The sequence below is a fragment of the Magallana gigas genome, chromosome 3, assembly GCF_963853765.1.
Source record: "Magallana gigas chromosome 3, xbMagGiga1.1, whole genome shotgun sequence".
Lineage (NCBI taxonomy): Eukaryota > Metazoa > Mollusca > Bivalvia > Ostreida > Ostreidae > Magallana > Magallana gigas.
This window is the reverse complement of record NC_088855.1, coordinates 58,127,907-58,144,678: the sequence shown is the minus strand read 5'-3', so window position 1 is coordinate 58,144,678 and position 16,772 is coordinate 58,127,907. Positions and strand designations below refer to the sequence as shown.

Genomic DNA, 16,772 nt, shown 5'->3' with positions numbered 1-16,772 from the left:
GAACTACGGCGACCGTAGTCATGGTAGTTTGTGATCGAACTCGCTCTATATATAAAGGCAGAGAAACTTCACAGTTGACCTGAATCAATACATGGGAACTCTTTAATGCCAATCTAATAGTAAATGACTTGATCAAACAATATATAAAAAGCATTCAGCAATTTATACCAATACAATGAAGTATACACTATACAGTTTGGCACGCCGCCATCAGTTTGTGTATGGATTCCTGGGCAAATGCTGGTCCGTCAAGGTCTCCAAAGTCTAAGAAAGGCAAGATGTGACTAGAATCAGTGGCCAAGTCAATCAAATTCCGATTGGTGCCATCTCGCGAGATTCCAACCACAAAAATTTCGACCCCTCGGCTTTCCAGGGATGAGGCTTCGAGTTTTGCACGAGAGGGATCCAGTGGGTCTCCGTCTGTTAGAATAATGAGAACATTGGGGTGATTGGCCCGATCCCCGTGGGTCCCATTGAAAAAATGATTTGCTACCAGTCTAAGACCACGTGACACGAATGACAAGCCCGAATGGTTATAGGAAATGTTTCGTACAGCGTGAATAAGGGACGTTTTGGTGGAGTAGGAATCGAGGTCAAACTCCCTCTGGGCGGTGCTCGCGTAAGTCGCTATCCCCACCTGATTGTCACGTGGTCCTATGTTAAGATGTTGGATAATCCTGTTCATGAAATCTTTCAAAATGTCAAAATTATCCTGGCCCACGCTTCCCGATTCATCCACCAGGAAAACCAAGTCTAGTCCACAGTCTACCAAAAACATATCATGTTATAAATGTCAATTTTCAAAGGTCCATTTATGATGTGATTGAAAAAAACTTGATTTTTGCTTCTCTAGCTTATTATATGTAAACAAGTATTCTAATTTTATACGAAAAGAATAAACAAGACAAACCTCGCCTCGGCCCATGGCATTGCAGCAGAGCCAAGCTGAGGTTGTCTCTTTCAATTCTGAGGTCATGTAGCTTTTGATCCAACACTTGGTTTCTGTTTTGCGAGGCATTTATCGTTGACTGGAGTTGAAAGTTAAGGTTGACGCATGACGTCCAGTTAGCCATGAGAGAATTTGTCTCGGTCTGAAGCTGATGAACGTTGTCCGTTAACAGCAGGAGTTGATGAGAACAGTTCAGCTGTAAGCTTGAGATGTTGACCTGAAGATGTTGAGTCAGCGCAGATTCATTCTGACGACATTGTTCTACGGCCGTCTGAACAGCCATATTTTGTATGACTAGCGAATCGTTCAGCTTTTTCTCGAGGAGGCTGGTTTTATTATTGGTCCTGATTAAGGCTTCTTCCAGTTGATTGTTGTTAAGCAAACAACTACTAACATTCCTTGTCAAACCAGCAACCAAAGCTTTGGAATCGTTTACCATAGCGTCCATCTTGTTTATTTTATCGACAAAGACACCATTTTCGTGAATTCGTAAGTTCTCCAAGTTGGTTAAATTAGTCTTCAGAATTTGTATTTGAGCGGTTTGACTCTGTACCTGTGAGGTCAGCATGGAGTTCTGTACCGACAGGTGTATGTTTGTGTCACCCAGACGGTGAACTTCCTCACGGAGATACTGGAGCTCCACCGCCGTGAACGCTGGGTCGGGAGAGGTCTGGGTGGCAGGAGTAGGATTGAAAATAAATCTTTTGTTGCCATGGAAATCACATACAACTCCATATTGGGCTAGAATGGCAAGAAAAACAAGGAGAAAGGACGCCATTAGAAGTTTTGATATCCCATGGGTCAAAGACTATGTCTCGTTATTTATCACATGCATGCGACATAGATAAGAAATGGGGTTTGGCCGAATTTATATGTTGCAATATTGTTCGCATACCAATTTATCGCCCACTTCATTTATCTTTTTACAATTACTACTTGCGTTTTTATCTATACACAAGTGTATTTACTTCCATTTCAAAGTTTACAATTTTAAAACATTAAATAAAACCTATAAAGCAAAGTTTAAACATGAAAATGAAACAACAGTATCCAGTGCATGTTTATGGAACCATGAACTGCATTGCTCTCTGTGCTGGCATATTCCTTCCAACAGTTCACCACAGAAGAAAATGTTTATTTTTTTAAATAGATATACATTTGTATTCGTGAATTTACAACATAAATTAAATCTATTTTCACAATTTTGTCATTATCTTAGAAAGTGTAATGAACTTCTTTTCTTAAATTATAAACAAAAAAAACGTATGTTCAAAATACGAAAATTTAGAGATGATATAATGAGAAAAGACGACTTCACAATGCGATCAAACAAACGCACTTGTATATACAAGTATAGTACTTACAAAATGTATTTGTATTAAATGTTTTTTTTAGATCACTTAACACACCAAAACTAATACGCATGCGCGGATCCAGAAAATTTTTCCAGGGGGGGTCCGAAGGATAATTGTGTTTGCCAGGGGGGGTCCGAGGCATATTTTCGCGATAATTTTACTATGTAAATTTAATAAATTTTCATTTTCCAGGGGGGGTCGGGACCCCCCCGACCCCCCCTCTAGATCCGCGCATGAATACGCAACCACTGTGTGAAATGTTGCAATATGATTATTGCAATATGATTTTTTAAGATCATTTATCAAAACTGAACTCGTAAATCGTGGCTGATTAAATTCATTTGTTTTGATCTTATTTTCTACTTTTAAGCTAAAAAAAATAAGATGCATAAAATATTTAAAACTAAATGCGCCCCTTCTAAGTGAACTATTGCATTCAGTCTTGAATTCTAACAATAGATTTATAACTTGGGACACTTCTCGCTTTATAAACCACGATACGGTTTCTCAAAATACGGAAACAATATATTGTATAGCTAAAAAAGGTATCTTCCTACCTTGAGTAATCACGTGATGTGCTATGTAGAATTAACATAATAATGTTAGTATGATAATTCTTGATAATTTTGCATGAGTGTAATGTCTCGAGGGTTCTACACGTTCAGATTCCGGTATCATGATGTAACAGCTTTAAGTCTGGGCACGCCATCAGTGTGAATGTCCTATCTAATTTAAACAAAGTCGATTCAACACTTGTGTTATCGTACAAGTTTACAAAACAAAGCTTACAAAACAAGTAATGGCGGTCAACAAATTGATCTCGTTTTTTAAGTCTGTGGACGTAAGTTTACCCGTATTTTCTCTGACAATTCTGTTTGGACTTGGTTCGTGGCTCACAATTAATGGAGTATGGGTGGAACTACCAACTATCGTGCCTTTTGTTCCAGAACAATGGAAGCTCTCCTCCTATTTATCTCTGATTGGACAGTTATCCAACATCGGTCCAGTGTTTGTGCTAGTGCTCAACAAAGTTCGACCAAGATGGCTCAAAGAAACCGCCGTCACTTACGCCATCATCATAGTGGGTGTCACTTCCTGTGTGATGTCAGCTTTCTTGTGGCAGACGACATCATTAGTGGGAGGGGACGAACATAGTGTAGCGCTGTTTATATTCGTCTTTTTGATGAGTCTCTGTGATTGTACCTCCACGGTCATCTTTCTACCATTCATGTCTTTGTTGAAGCCAAATTACATGACAGGTCTGTATATAGGGGAAGGGTTAAGTGCTCTTGTACCCGGCATGCTTGCACTGGGTCAAGGCGTCGGACAGACGGAATGCAGAAATACGTCGACATTAAATACAACAACTAATATAACCAGCTATCACTTAGCCAAGGTGTCAAATCCCCCTAACTTTCCGGTTCGAGACTTCTTCCTGGCTTTAGCAGCCATGATGCTGATATGCGGGATTTCTTTCACATTACTCAAATACGCTCCAATCTGCAAAAAGGAACATTTACCAAGCTCAGGACACACAACAAAGTCTTCTTCTTTTTCTAACATAATGCCTTGCCAAATGCAGCAAAAAGACATTTCAGACAACCAACCAGACTCAATACATACAGTGCTTGTGGAAAAACGGGATCAAGTGATGACAAATGCGACTCAGGCTATTTGGTTGGTTGTAATATGTTGGGTCAGTTTCCTTGCAAACGGATTATTACCCTCTATCAATACTTATTCCTCGCTACCGTATGGAAGTAAAGCGTTCCATTTGTCTGCCATCCTCGACAATATAGCCAATCCATTGGCGTGTCTTGTCGCATTTTTTCTTCCCGCCAAATCTTTCAGAGTCCTGATGGGGACTACGATATTGGGCACGGCATTCTCTTTGTATCTCTTGGTGTTGGCGGGAATGAGTCCTGACCCCCCTTTCGTTGGGTCTACAGGGGGGTCGTTCTTGATGGTATGTACAAAATTACCACTTTACAGCAAGAAGAATATTATATTAGCATCAATCCAGTAATACTAAATAATATGAAAAGGAAACGCTAGGTACATTAAATAGCTTTTTGTAGGTAGACAATTAGTAACTACATCCTCATTTTTCTGCATCCTTTCACAGGTAGTGTCTTATGTGGGGAAGACAACCCTGTTCGTCTACACCAAGGTGTGCGTTGCCGTCCTGTTCCGCCTGGTCGGCAGGCACGCGCTGTTTTATCTGGGTGGTGCCACACAGCTGGGGGCGTGTCTCGGCTCTGTGCTCGCCTACATCCTAGTCAACGTGGTGGCGGTGTTTGAAAGTGCACCTCAACAATGCTAACTACTGCATGGACATTTACCGTTCAATAATGGGTTGTTTGAACAATAATTAGGTGTATCAGATGGCTGAACATGTACAATATTGGATAAATTCAGAAAACATTCATTATTAATTACAACTAAAGAAATCACTCTGCTTCAGCTTGAAAGGTTCAGTTTGTACAAGTAGAGAAAAATTTCCTCAGAAAATGAAACTATTACAAATCAATGGAGGCCTTTCTTTTACATTTGTCAAACTTTCTATAGTACAAAAAACTACAAACAAAAACATAAGTAAGGGAATGAACTCTTTTACTTTTTATTCACTTACCTAACTATGTGCTATGATCTGAAGGAATCTTTCTATTACTGTATATTTTTGTGTATTCAACACAAATTCACATTGCAAATGCACATAAAAGGTTATCAAAGAAGTTTACCATATAAGGTTACCATACATGAGTGTACTGTAACACAATTACTACAATCAATAATGTGGTACATACATGTACATACATTTTTCTACATATTACACAATAAACATTACAGGATAAATCCCTATTTCTGTAAGCTGTTTTCTCTGTGTCTGTTGAAAGCAGACATTCTTCAAAACCCAGCTGAGTTCTCAGTGTATCCACTGAATGAATTGAAAGACTATTGTGGAGTGAAGCAATCCGATGAATTGATTTATTCCTTGTCTCTAGACTCCCTCTATCACACTGTATTCCTTGTCTCTAGACTCCCTCTATCACACTGCTCCAGACTCTGTCACTGTCACGTTAGTTTTTTCAGGCAGTTTTCTGGATGTGGATAAGGAACTCCAAACTGGATGCAAAGTTTCCTTAATGTCTTTTCATATTCCTTGTTCAGTTTTGTTGCCTGTTTCAATCCAAATTTCAGATCCTCTATCTCTTCAAAGAAACCCTGGAAAATAGATATGTAAAACCTGATATGACAACATATTTTAACACATCCAGCATTTGCTTAATTATATCATATAAGTATATATATATATATTCAATTTGTAAGTATATATTATGCTGAATTTTTTACTCTCCCACTCTGGCCCATTTGACATTATAATTGCAAGTGTGAGTGGGCAATAAAACACAGGGGTAAAAATAACCTAGTATAAAATATATGTTGTATACTTACATAGTTTACTTAAACAATAAAATGCTTTCTTTGGTGATTCATGCGGTATATGAAGGTGGCAACATTGTAGAAAAAATGCTTTTTTTCTGCAATGATTGCTACCTTTAAAATGCGCATGAATCATCAAAGAAAGCATTTTATTGTTTATATTTACATCTTTTCACAAATTAATAAATTGATTGTTAAAAGTAAGTTAATTTAACTAAATTACTGTTAATGTACATAAGTACGTTAGATAAAAAAACCCAGCCAGATCGTCTCTTATGGAATTTGACTGACATCATCATGATTATTTGGTGTAGTCAATGGTTTTTCTTAGGTCGCTGAAGGTTTCGACCAATCGATAAACAGAGTGTGTAGATTTCAGTACGGCTGTTTCTATACAGCTATAAATTAACTATAAGTTTCCGTAGGAAACAGAGAGGACCATACTTGGTAGATGTCTTTGCATTGACTATGACACTTTATTATTTTGTTATTAACTTAAATGTACATGTATTATACGTATACATTAAATTACCAGTTTATTGTACATGTATTATATGTATATATTTAATTACCAGTTTATTGTACATGTATTATACATATACATTTAATTACCAGTTTATTGTATATGTACATGTATTATACATATACATTTAATTACCATTTTTTTGTACATGTATTATACGTATACATTTAATTACCAGTTTATTATACATGTACTTACAAAGTCCAAACCCTTCAGCTCGGTCTTCAGTTTTTCGTTTTCTTTCTTCATTTTTTCACACTCTTTGACTACTTTCTCATATTTCCACTTCATTCCTACAGAATAAGATGAATTTAAACTTAATTCACAATATGGATTTTATATAGAGACAACATTCATCTCCAGGACTTTCATACATATGGGTTTCAGAACTGAAGGGTTCTCTCAAAATATTGCACACTATGACCAAAACATTTGTATGATTTTATATTTCATGATTAATTATATGAATCCCCTGTCCCCCGTTTGAGTGGCCCTGACCTGTTTTGGGGTCGTCTGTGGACACCGGTCGCTCTGCAGGCCTCCTCACTGGCTGATGGTTCATAGACTGACGCTCAAGAGACATCCGCGAGTTCTTTTCTTCCTTTAGGAGTCGCTCCAAATCTGATATTCTAATCTAAAACATACATGTATTATAACCTATTGAATAACCTACATATTGTGTTCTCTAGATCGACAGACTGAGATAACAATAACAAATGTATTTCTCCATAGTTTAAATCACTACCCTTGTGTTAACTTACCGGGACATGTACATTCAACATGTTCCTGTACAGGTACTCAGGAAATTTTTTTTATCTAAGGCTTTCTTGACTATTACTATTACTCTAAATCATAGTTATCTTATTTTTTCAGTGTTTATTCTTAACATAAGATTTCCTTTTAATTTTAAATTTTTTACTGATGACATAAATTTGTTCAATTAGTAAATCTTCAGAGTCTGAGTTATAACAACTGATTACTTTTCTGACATTCTACACTCACATTCAAATCTGTGATGGTTTCTACATGCATCATGTTCATCTTCACTTCCTTTTCGTATCGCCTCATCATCTGATTGTGCAGAGACAACAGTCTGTAAAGAAATTATTCAGTTAAAATTGAGAGGCAAAGCACTAAAACAGCATTCAATTGAATTAAATGCCACTAAATTGACAGGTATTAAAACTTAGATTGAGTATCTTTTAACAACATATTATAAACATTTAATTCTTGTCATTTTGACATTTGCTTTCTTTAATAATGTTTTTAAATGGTACATTCCTTGTATGTACATGCAACCAACATTCAAACATTCAAGTTTGGGTTGACCATTAGAAATATCATTGTAAACATTATAAATTTCAGCTCTAATTGCGATCATGCATGCCCCCCATTACCCGTAGTTTGTTCTTGTCCATACTTGTTTGTCTGTTCTGCATCAGCTTTGAACGAAGGCTCCTCTTTCTTTTTCACAGCTATCATTGGCTGCCATGTTTTAATGCCCTCAGTTTGAGTTGATGACCTAAAAACCATTTCATATATAAATAAATGATGTAAATCATGCATGCCCACAGATCTTTTAAAGATTTTACCTGTATATGACTGCGACATTATGGTTGGTCTGGCTTAAGGTTTAGTGACTGCTACATTCTGGTTTGCACCATCAACAAAAACATGGTGCATTATACTTCAGCAAATATAGAAGAATTTCAGCACAGCTTGATACTTGACGTGCGTCATGATCGGTACAATAATGTACTTCTTGTGAATTTTGAATTAAATAACTTCTTAGTTCAACAGTCGACAAAAAACCTAAAAATTAGAAATACAGATCTAATGATATTTGATAATTAAGGAGTAGCCCTCACTCTCTAGTTGTGACGTAGTTCTTCAGCAGCTCCTCTCTCTGCAGTTTCTGTTTTATTGTTGACAGCTCTGTCTGTAGGTCATCTCTCTCAACTTTCAACTTCCAGCACTTCTTTTTCAGCTTTTCATTTTCTGCAGTTAACTACAAAATTTTAAATTAAAGAGTTGTTTAATCATTAAAACAGTCTGTTATTCTCTTTAGAGAAGTGGACAGGCATATCATGATATGTAGGTATGGTGGCATATCTCTGCCCCTTCTGTGCAATTTAATTTTCTAATAATTATGTCAACATGCAAGATAAATATGTTGACATGCAAGATAGTTATGTCAACATGCAACATAACTATGTTGACATGAAAGAAAACTGCAATCAAAGAAGAGTTATAAAAAATCTCAAATATTGCCAACATGTGACATCCAAAATGCTAGATACGCTACCTATTGGTGTCAACATGCAACATATTTATGTCAACATGCAACTTAATTATGTTGACATTCAACTAATAATTTGCATTTCAACATATTCATCTCACATGTAAACATAAGTAAGTTGCATGTTGATATGAATAAATTGCATGTCGACATAAATAAGTTGCATGTCGACATAAAAAGGTAGCATCTTGGATGTCACGTGGGCGATATTTGAGATTTTGTATAATTCTTATCCGAGTGCAGTTTTCTTGCATGTCAACATGATTGTTGCATTTTGACATAATTATCTTGCATGTCAACATATTTATCTTGCATGTCGACATATTTGATCGAAAAATAACTTGCACACAAGGGGTAGAGATATGCCACCATATGTAGACTATGCCTGTCCACCTCTCAAGAGAATACCTCCTTGTAGATAGAATGTTCTATCGTTAAAATGACAGATGTCAACCTACGGGCCCCGTTTAACGATAGAATTCGTCCCATATACTCGCTTCGTAGCAAATAAAAAAATTATATTGCTCCGTATCTCACCTAAATTTTCATATGATTGGTCACAAATACCTTCAATTTTGCTCTTTTATATTAAATTCCATATTACCACATTAACTGTTTTTGAAACTTAACATCACATTTGAAAATTCGCTGTTTATGCTCGCCATGTTAATGATAAAATCCGAGACATTCACAAAATGCCTTGGTACGACTCATTAAATGGATATTTTGTGGACTAAACTACATATGCATGTTCAAAAAGGTCTGTATTTTAAATGTATACAAATGTGTTTTTCCCCAGCAGATTATTTTTAACAGACTTAAAATCGACGCAAAGCTTATCCGCTTCGCGGCTGCTAGATTGCAAGTATATGGGACGAATTCTTACTGTGACCTCGTCCTGAGCATAGCCTGGTCACGGTAAGATTATTCATTCTAACCTCCTTGTTCATGTTGTTACCCCTGTGAAATGAAAACTTTGCATCCTCTAAACCGATATTACCTGTATGCAAGAATGAATATCTGGAAAAGACATGACTGTGAAGTTAAGCCATTCTCAAGTATCGTGTGTTTTAAATTTATGATAAAGAGAACTGTAAAACTGAAAGATTTCCGACTTCCACTTCGCTTCGCAACTGTAAACTTCCGTTTATTGTAAAAACCAAAATTCATCGGACTACAATCCGGAAAAAGATCGCCATACTTTACACATTGAAGCAATGCATGCACGTGCTTACAAATAATCTTTCCTGCGAGAAAAAGTGGGGGGCTGAACCCTCTATCATGCTATGTTTCTAATGGTTAGGTATAACTTTGTAAAAAAAAAAGTGGGGGGGGGGGGGGTAAGCCCCCCCTAGCCCCCCCCCCCCCCCCGGATCCGACGCCTATGAAATTCATGATTGAAGTATTAAATCTAATACATTCAATACATTGTAAGCATATAGGCTACTATTTTAAAATTTCTGCCACTGTAATATTAGAAAATGTGCCCAGCGTATAGACTGCAGACCCCCTGCTTACAAATATTTTGCCCCTAGCTGCAGTTCATGACAATGCGACAAGAGCAATTTATAAAGCCACCAGAGGTTCAGTTTTCAAAAAAATCGGACAAAGTATATTAAAAAAAGCAAAAGTGTTATTTTCCGCGCTTGTGGGCTACGTATCATCTTGTCGATCCTTGAACAGCTGTTGAACAGTGAAGATAATTATTTCGTTTGACTTTTATAGGCGGATCCAGAATTTTTAGAGACTTATATATGGCGCACAGGGTCCTGTTTCTGTAATAAAAGTTCACACTAGTATATAGCATACTATTATCATATTATATGATACGCTGTTGAAGGATCGACAAGACACAAGCGCTCAAGAATTAAGATTGAGTTTTCCAACAATCACAAAAAATATAATAAATGAATGAATATAATTAAATAAATAGTCACATATATATCCAATAGATATTTCCTGTGAGTGCATAAGGGGTATCCAACAAACAGTTTATAAAGTTCAATAGCTAGCTTTGCAAATTTCATTCCAGGAAGGGGTGGCCATGTTGGCCAGGACATCATTCAAGATCCGCGCATGCTACGACTTTTGCATGAGCGCCATCTGTTCGCGCGGGAAATTTGGAGATTACATAATACGTAGACGTAATTGTGTTAGATCAACTCTGGACAGATGGAGAAATATTTTTATAAGAATCGAAGATATGAAGAACGAAAAAGGCAAGAGCGAGAAGGACAGGTTAGTAAAATACCACCAGTTAATTATCGGATAAGTTTAATATTGATCCGGTGAAATTTTTTAAGGGAGCTCACATATATCTTGATTTATAGTAATTTAGTGATTATAGAACATAATGATAATAACTATTCAAAAGTACAGAGTTAGTTTCAGATACGTTTGTCCAGATGTCTGGACAGGTGTATAATAAAAGATTTATCGAATGTTATTAAAAGAGTATATATATTGGAGCTGGTAACACAGTACGTATAGTAAATACTGGTCGTACCCACCTAGGCTCTGCATTCAGACGTGCACCATTATAATATTGATGTGTGTTATACAGGTCCAGCACAATCTCTATATATAGCTTTATAAATTAAGCTACATTGTATTCATAATAGCTTGATTTAGCTATTTTGTCATACATTTTTCTTAAATGTCTATTTTTTCAGCATGTAACTGTGTAAACGTCGCACTTTAGTGCAGTAATAGTTTTCAACTTTGAACTGTTCTGTAAACAATTATGCATGTAAAGATTCCTCATCAATTTGTGTCTCTTTCAGAGACTTAATTTGCACTTAGAGTTCTAGAAGTTTTGGGGCAATTGATTCATGACCACACAGTTACTTCTTGAATGAAATATAATCTGTTTTTAATATTTACAATGCCTTAGGAATGCATTTCTAATGATCAAATAAAATTTGGGTGCCAGTCGATGAATTACGTGCAAGATACAGGGTTCACAATTCTTCGTCATGTAAACAATTAAGCTCGTGCCTTGTTTTGTTTACATAGGTTCAATATATTAGTAAAAAATCTTTTACAAGCTGATTTGTCTATCTGCTTAAATTCATTTTAAGCAAAAATAAACAGTTCCTAATGTTTACCACATTCATTTTAGGTCTAAAACTGGAATTAAATTATATTTCTCTTCAACAATCAAAATGTAAACAAAAACAATGTTTACATAGGGAAGAGTTGTAAGCTCTGTAACTCGCTTTTAACTCAACAATGACACTCAAATTTTGGTAAATTGCCTATTAAAAATGCCTTACTGAAGCATTGTAAACATTAAAATAAATATTTCAACCAATTTAACCGTGACCATGCCCCTTTAATGAACTGTATTCAAGTTCTAACTTCTAGTCTTCTACATGCACAGCTTTTTAATCCTAGGGCCATCAGTATGAAGTTTAATCATTAATAAAGCTAAAATATATGTTGTTTTTTTTTATTCTACTAGGGAGTATTAATTTTTTTTATTGTAGTATATATAATCATCAGGAGTCTGAAGTTGTATCAACAATGGAGCCAAATAATTTTTTATCAATAGAGTTTTAATTTTTCAGCTCTTCAAACTCCTGATGTCAGATTACCGGTATTATAATACTTCAGTAATTAATCTATAGCAACAAGTCAATTGGCACCACAAGTACTTACTGAAAATACAACATCATAAAAGGGGCATGGTCACGATTTTGGTCAATTTTTTTTTTCAATTTTAATGTTTACAATGCTTCAGTAAGGCATTTATAATAAGCAACCAAACTTTGAGTGTACGTCATTTGTTGAGTTATAAGCAAGTTACAGAGCTTACAATTCCTTGCTATGTAAACAAAGCTTTTGTTTACATTTTGAATGTTGAAATGAAAATTCCAGATTTAGACCTAAAATGAATGTGTTAATCATTAGGAACTGTTTATTTATGCTTAAAATAGATAAGAATATAGACAAATCAGCTTGAAAAAGATTTTTTCCTGGTATATTGAACCTATGTAAACAAAAACAGGGCACGAGCCTTGTTGACATGATAAAGAATTGTGAGCCCTGTATATTGCTTAAAACTCATTGACTGGCACCCAAATTTCATTTGATCATCAGAAATGCACTCCTAAGGCATTGTAAATATTAATAAAAACAGAAAAATAAAATTTAACCAAAATCGTGACCATGCCCCTTTAGAGGTCTAATATCTGAAATTGTAAATAACTTACATGTATTTCTGTTTCAGGAATATGCAGAGAAGTTATTCAAAGATGCACCATTAAGGAAATGGCAACAGGAAGCTGTTAGACAATTAGATGCGCAAAACAGCACAGAAATATTATGGATTACAGGATCAAAATATGGAGATGGGAGATCATGGCTGGGGATGTGGTTAAAAATAAACAGAAATGCAACATTAATTATGGGATCTCAACGAAGTGCTTATGGATTAAAAATTCAAGAATATATCGCAGTGGATATCAAACGTTGCACATGTCGAATTCAGTACAGCTTCATAAAACGCTTACGAAATATGGGGAAAAAAATCATAGTGCTGGCAACAAAAAACCCAGATAAAAAGAAACTATTGCCATATAATGTAACAATAACAAAATTATGAATGTGAAGTTGTATCGGTAAAATAAATATAAAGTAACGTCTTAGTTTTACTTGTCACAAAGCAGTGTATAGGGAAGGGGATATATGAAATAATGCACACCTAGACTCATTAAAAGCATTAACAAAAACATTTTTGGAACCAAATATTTACGAAGATGATGAACGACTGATTTCTCTTATCCGGCTAAGGATGGTCCCATAATTTTAAACAGACAAAATAGAATCTGGATAAGAAGGTACTCGTCTTTTTAATCCCAAAACTCCTCTCTTCTTAGATCAGCTCTGTTTATTACCCCTGCACAGTAATTAATACCACATATTACTTAAACCATTTCATTTTAAATGATGTCCTTGGCTCTATCTTAAACAATTTTGTAGTGATAAAAAAGCTTGCTTTAGTTCACCTTGGGCAAGCTAAAATTTATTTAAACTCAAGTTTCAAAAATCTATTACAATTTAATCCCTAGATATAACAGTTAATTTATATAAGCCTTCATACATTTTTTCCTGTGTAAAACGATGTTTACTAGACCTACATTCAAACAATCTGTGAAATTGCTTTGAACCAACTTCTCTTGTGTAAAGTCATCGATAATACTGTAGAAGCACATATTTTCGTTGGTTCAAAATGCTTTTGAACTAAAAAAAAATTCCGTTGGCATTAATTTTGTCATAGGTATCATAATATCTTTGTATTCATTAATACTTTGGTTAAAAATTCATCATGGATTTAATTTCATTGATTTATACTGCCAACGAAAGTAACAAAATTAAATCATCAACGAAAATTTCTGCTTCTACAGTAATCACCTGTAGCATTGTTTTCTCACATTCCACCTCAGTCAGTTTTTGCCTGGCCTTTAATATCAGAATATTAAGACTGATACTCCACACGTCTGCCAACAATACATTTTGTATCATCAAAGTATACTAGGAATGCCAAATACCTGATTCTACCACACTATGGTTTAATAAATCAGTGGCAAGATGATTGTTCCAATGGACAGCAATTATTTTTCTTTCCATGGAAATAACTGCTAGGAAGAATAAATTTGCTATTTTCAACATTATTGTTAGTAAAAAAGTGTAAAATTCAAAACAAGACAAATAATAAATAATTTAATTCTGATAATAAGAACATCATATTTATTAAAATAATAAAAAGAACCACTCTAGCTCTCAGCGGGATGCTCCAAAAGGTCCTCCTAGCTTTGGTATGGAGAAGCAGGTAGGGAAATTCCTAGGATCAGGATCATTATTTCAGTTCATAAAATGTTTTGTCAGGATAACCCCACAGACAGTAGATTAACAAGCACACAATATACCGGTACAAAGTTATAGCCCACTGATTGGTCAGTCGGTAGTAGCATTACTGCTGTTATAAATGTCCACAACAGCCAACAGATTCACACATTCACATCCATTTACTTTAGTCTTCATCTGAATCATCCAGTCCTCTTCTCTTGAACTGTCAAAGTTCAAAGTACAAAAATTGTAATATATTATTTCATTTGATTTACTTATCAATTTTTTAAAGCAATGACCATTTTTAAAAATCTTTTATACTCCTTTCTCTTAAATGGTGAAAACAAATTTTTTAAAATAATGCATATATGCTATTTCTTTTCTGAGATATAAACGCTAGGCTTCCTTTGGGCTGACCTTTACTGTGGTTTTCTTTGCCGTCTGCTCAGACACTCTCTCCAACAAACTTTTCAGCTGTTGTTCTCCAATCTACAGATGAAGAAAACAACACAACTGTAAAGTCCACATTGTACACATCTACTTTTTCTTCTAACACAAGAGTATAGTCTGAAGTATTGGTACTCATTGGCACCTACTATACTGTCTACATGGGTAAAGTATGTACACTGTAAAATATATGTGATCTGATGCCCATCTACTGTGGAATCATTTAATTTCGTGGGGGCCAATTTTCGTGGATTGTGGGTTTTTTGTTTGATCGTGGGGATCCAATTTCATTGATGAGTCAGTTTTCAGTTTCAGTAGGTAAACCAAACCTTTTATAATTGGTTTTCGTTGAGGATGTAAATTTGTGGGCGAGGGCTACCCACGAATACCATGAAAATTGAGCCACCACGAATTCTAATGATTCCATTCCATTCCAGTATTTTTAAAATCAAATTACCTTGTTCTGGATTTGTCCTGATTGAGCCATTTGACAGAGCATGTTCTCCACCATTTTAGCTTTTTCTGGCTTAGCTACAGCTATTGTGTTAACTGCAAATTAGAAATTTATCACAATATAATTCATGACAATGCAACTAGAATGATCTAAAAAGCCACCAGGTTTATAAATATCAGTAAAGACAGGGTCTCAGTAGCTCACATTATTTTGGCCATATATTCTATTTAGCTTATTCTGTGAAACAAATGACACATGATTAATCAAGAGGTTTTTAATTGTCATACATATAAATGTATGAAAAATATTGATCCAAATAAGTGCTAAATCATGCCTTACTATGCTTACTTCGTTAATAAAATAAAACAATATCTGCCAAATATCAAACATGCATAACATAATTCATTTACAGCAGTGTTTGAAATAGCTGTCTGCCTGACCTTCTAAGATGCATATTTTTTGTTGTGGGCATACAAATTTGTTTGTATGAACATTGAACAACTGACTGGGCATGTTAAAACTTCAGCATATTGAAATTGAACATTCTGAATTTTATTATTGCAATAACTTAAGTTATATAATGCCAAAATGATGAACTAAAATCCACAGGAAAGAGCATAGCATACATGTATGTAGTTCTCCTTAGAAAAACAATTCAATTTCTATATAAGTGGTATCATACAGATGGTATGCATATCCAGACATTCTTATTTGTTTTATGGAATGTATATCTTTTTGTAGGCATGAATAAATAACTAGAGCAATGTAAATTTACGAAACTGCAGAGCTTGGCATCATCTTATGATAAGCGTACCAAATGGTATGCATATTGGCTTAATACCAGTGGACAAATTTAACTGAGGATTTATAGAGAGTTTTTGATAAACAAGCACATAAACCCCTACGTCTTGCTCTGGCTTGTTGGTCCAAGACCTGACTCAGAATGGAGTTCTTCATCTCAGTCATCTGTCTGGCCTTCTCTTCTTGTTCTTCCTGACTCGGCCTTCCAGCCCCGCCACCCTACAAAATATGTGGTACATACACTCATGCACCACATCGGTTGACCATACCTGTTCTCTTACATGCACGTACTTGGTCAATTGGTGTATGGTATTACTGATAATAATTAAAACAGAACATTAAAACTATGTATACGATGTAAGTAAGACCCTATGTATTCTACATATTTAACATTAAATATTATGACATTTTACCCCATATTGGGACTGCAGTTGAGCCATTCTTTGAGCTCTCAGTGCTTCTAACTCATCGTCCGCCATGTTGAAATTTCAATCAAAAACCCACGTTGCTAGGAGTTTTATATTCCGGGTAAATATTACAAACCAATTTCAAAGGAAAATATTTTTTTAAAAATTGTATTTTAGCAATTCATCAAAATTATTAGAAAATTAAACTGATAAAATTTTGGAAATTTGCCGGATGCTTCCTCA

The 16,772-nt window shown here is 35.2% G+C and overlaps 4 protein-coding genes and 1 long non-coding RNA gene across 7 annotated transcripts; 2 read left to right on the top strand and 3 right to left on the bottom strand.

Moving 5' to 3' along the window:
- Positions 1-146: 146 nt before the first annotated feature.
- LOC117693103 (uncharacterized) lies at positions 147-1,947 on the bottom strand. Its single transcript, XM_034483262.2, has 2 exons — positions 911-1,947; positions 147-765 (listed from the first exon to the last, which is right to left on the bottom strand). Exons 1-2 carry the CDS (start codon positions 1,725-1,727, stop codon positions 188-190), a joined length of 1,395 nt encoding a protein of 464 aa, XP_034339153.2. The 5' UTR covers positions 1,728-1,947; the 3' UTR covers positions 147-187.
- A 1,031-nt stretch (positions 1,948-2,978) lies between these two features.
- On the top strand, positions 2,979-4,704 carry LOC105321143 (solute carrier family 52, riboflavin transporter, member 3-B). Its single transcript, XM_011419364.4, has 2 exons — positions 2,979-4,270; positions 4,430-4,704. The coding sequence occupies exons 1-2, from the start codon at positions 3,104-3,106 to the stop codon at positions 4,625-4,627; spliced, it is 1,365 nt and encodes a 454-aa protein (XP_011417666.3). The 5' UTR covers positions 2,979-3,103; the 3' UTR covers positions 4,628-4,704.
- Positions 4,705-4,908: 204 nt separating this feature from the next.
- Positions 4,909-10,645, bottom strand: LOC105321142 (centrosomal protein of 290 kDa). Of its 3 annotated transcripts, none has more exons than XM_034483266.2 (7): positions 10,508-10,645; positions 8,140-8,279; positions 7,692-7,793; positions 7,274-7,364; positions 6,770-6,905; positions 6,470-6,564; positions 4,909-5,529 (listed from the first exon to the last, which is right to left on the bottom strand). In XM_034483266.2, exons 1-7 carry the CDS (start codon positions 10,631-10,633, stop codon positions 5,380-5,382), a joined length of 840 nt encoding a protein of 279 aa, XP_034339157.2. In that variant the 5' UTR covers positions 10,634-10,645; the 3' UTR covers positions 4,909-5,379. The 3 variants fall into 3 exon arrangements, with proteins under 3 accessions (XP_034339157.2, XP_034339158.1, XP_034339159.1); XM_034483267.2 differs by lacking the exon at positions 10,508-10,645 and adding an exon at positions 9,571-9,731; XM_034483268.2 differs by lacking the exon at positions 10,508-10,645 and adding an exon at positions 9,509-9,535.
- A 4-nt stretch (positions 10,646-10,649) lies between these two features.
- LOC105325794 (uncharacterized) lies at positions 10,650-13,219 on the top strand. Its single transcript, XR_004604371.2, has 2 exons — positions 10,650-10,808; positions 12,802-13,219. It is a non-coding gene; the product is annotated as an uncharacterized lncRNA (long non-coding RNA).
- A 1,062-nt stretch (positions 13,220-14,281) lies between these two features.
- LOC105325744 (programmed cell death protein 5) lies at positions 14,282-16,692 on the bottom strand. Its single transcript, XM_034483261.2, has 5 exons — positions 16,536-16,692; positions 16,227-16,341; positions 15,325-15,416; positions 14,838-14,909; positions 14,282-14,643 (listed from the first exon to the last, which is right to left on the bottom strand). Exons 1-5 carry the CDS (start codon positions 16,599-16,601, stop codon positions 14,605-14,607), a joined length of 384 nt encoding a protein of 127 aa, XP_034339152.1. The 5' UTR covers positions 16,602-16,692; the 3' UTR covers positions 14,282-14,604.
- Between the last annotated feature and the right edge of the window lie 80 nt (positions 16,693-16,772).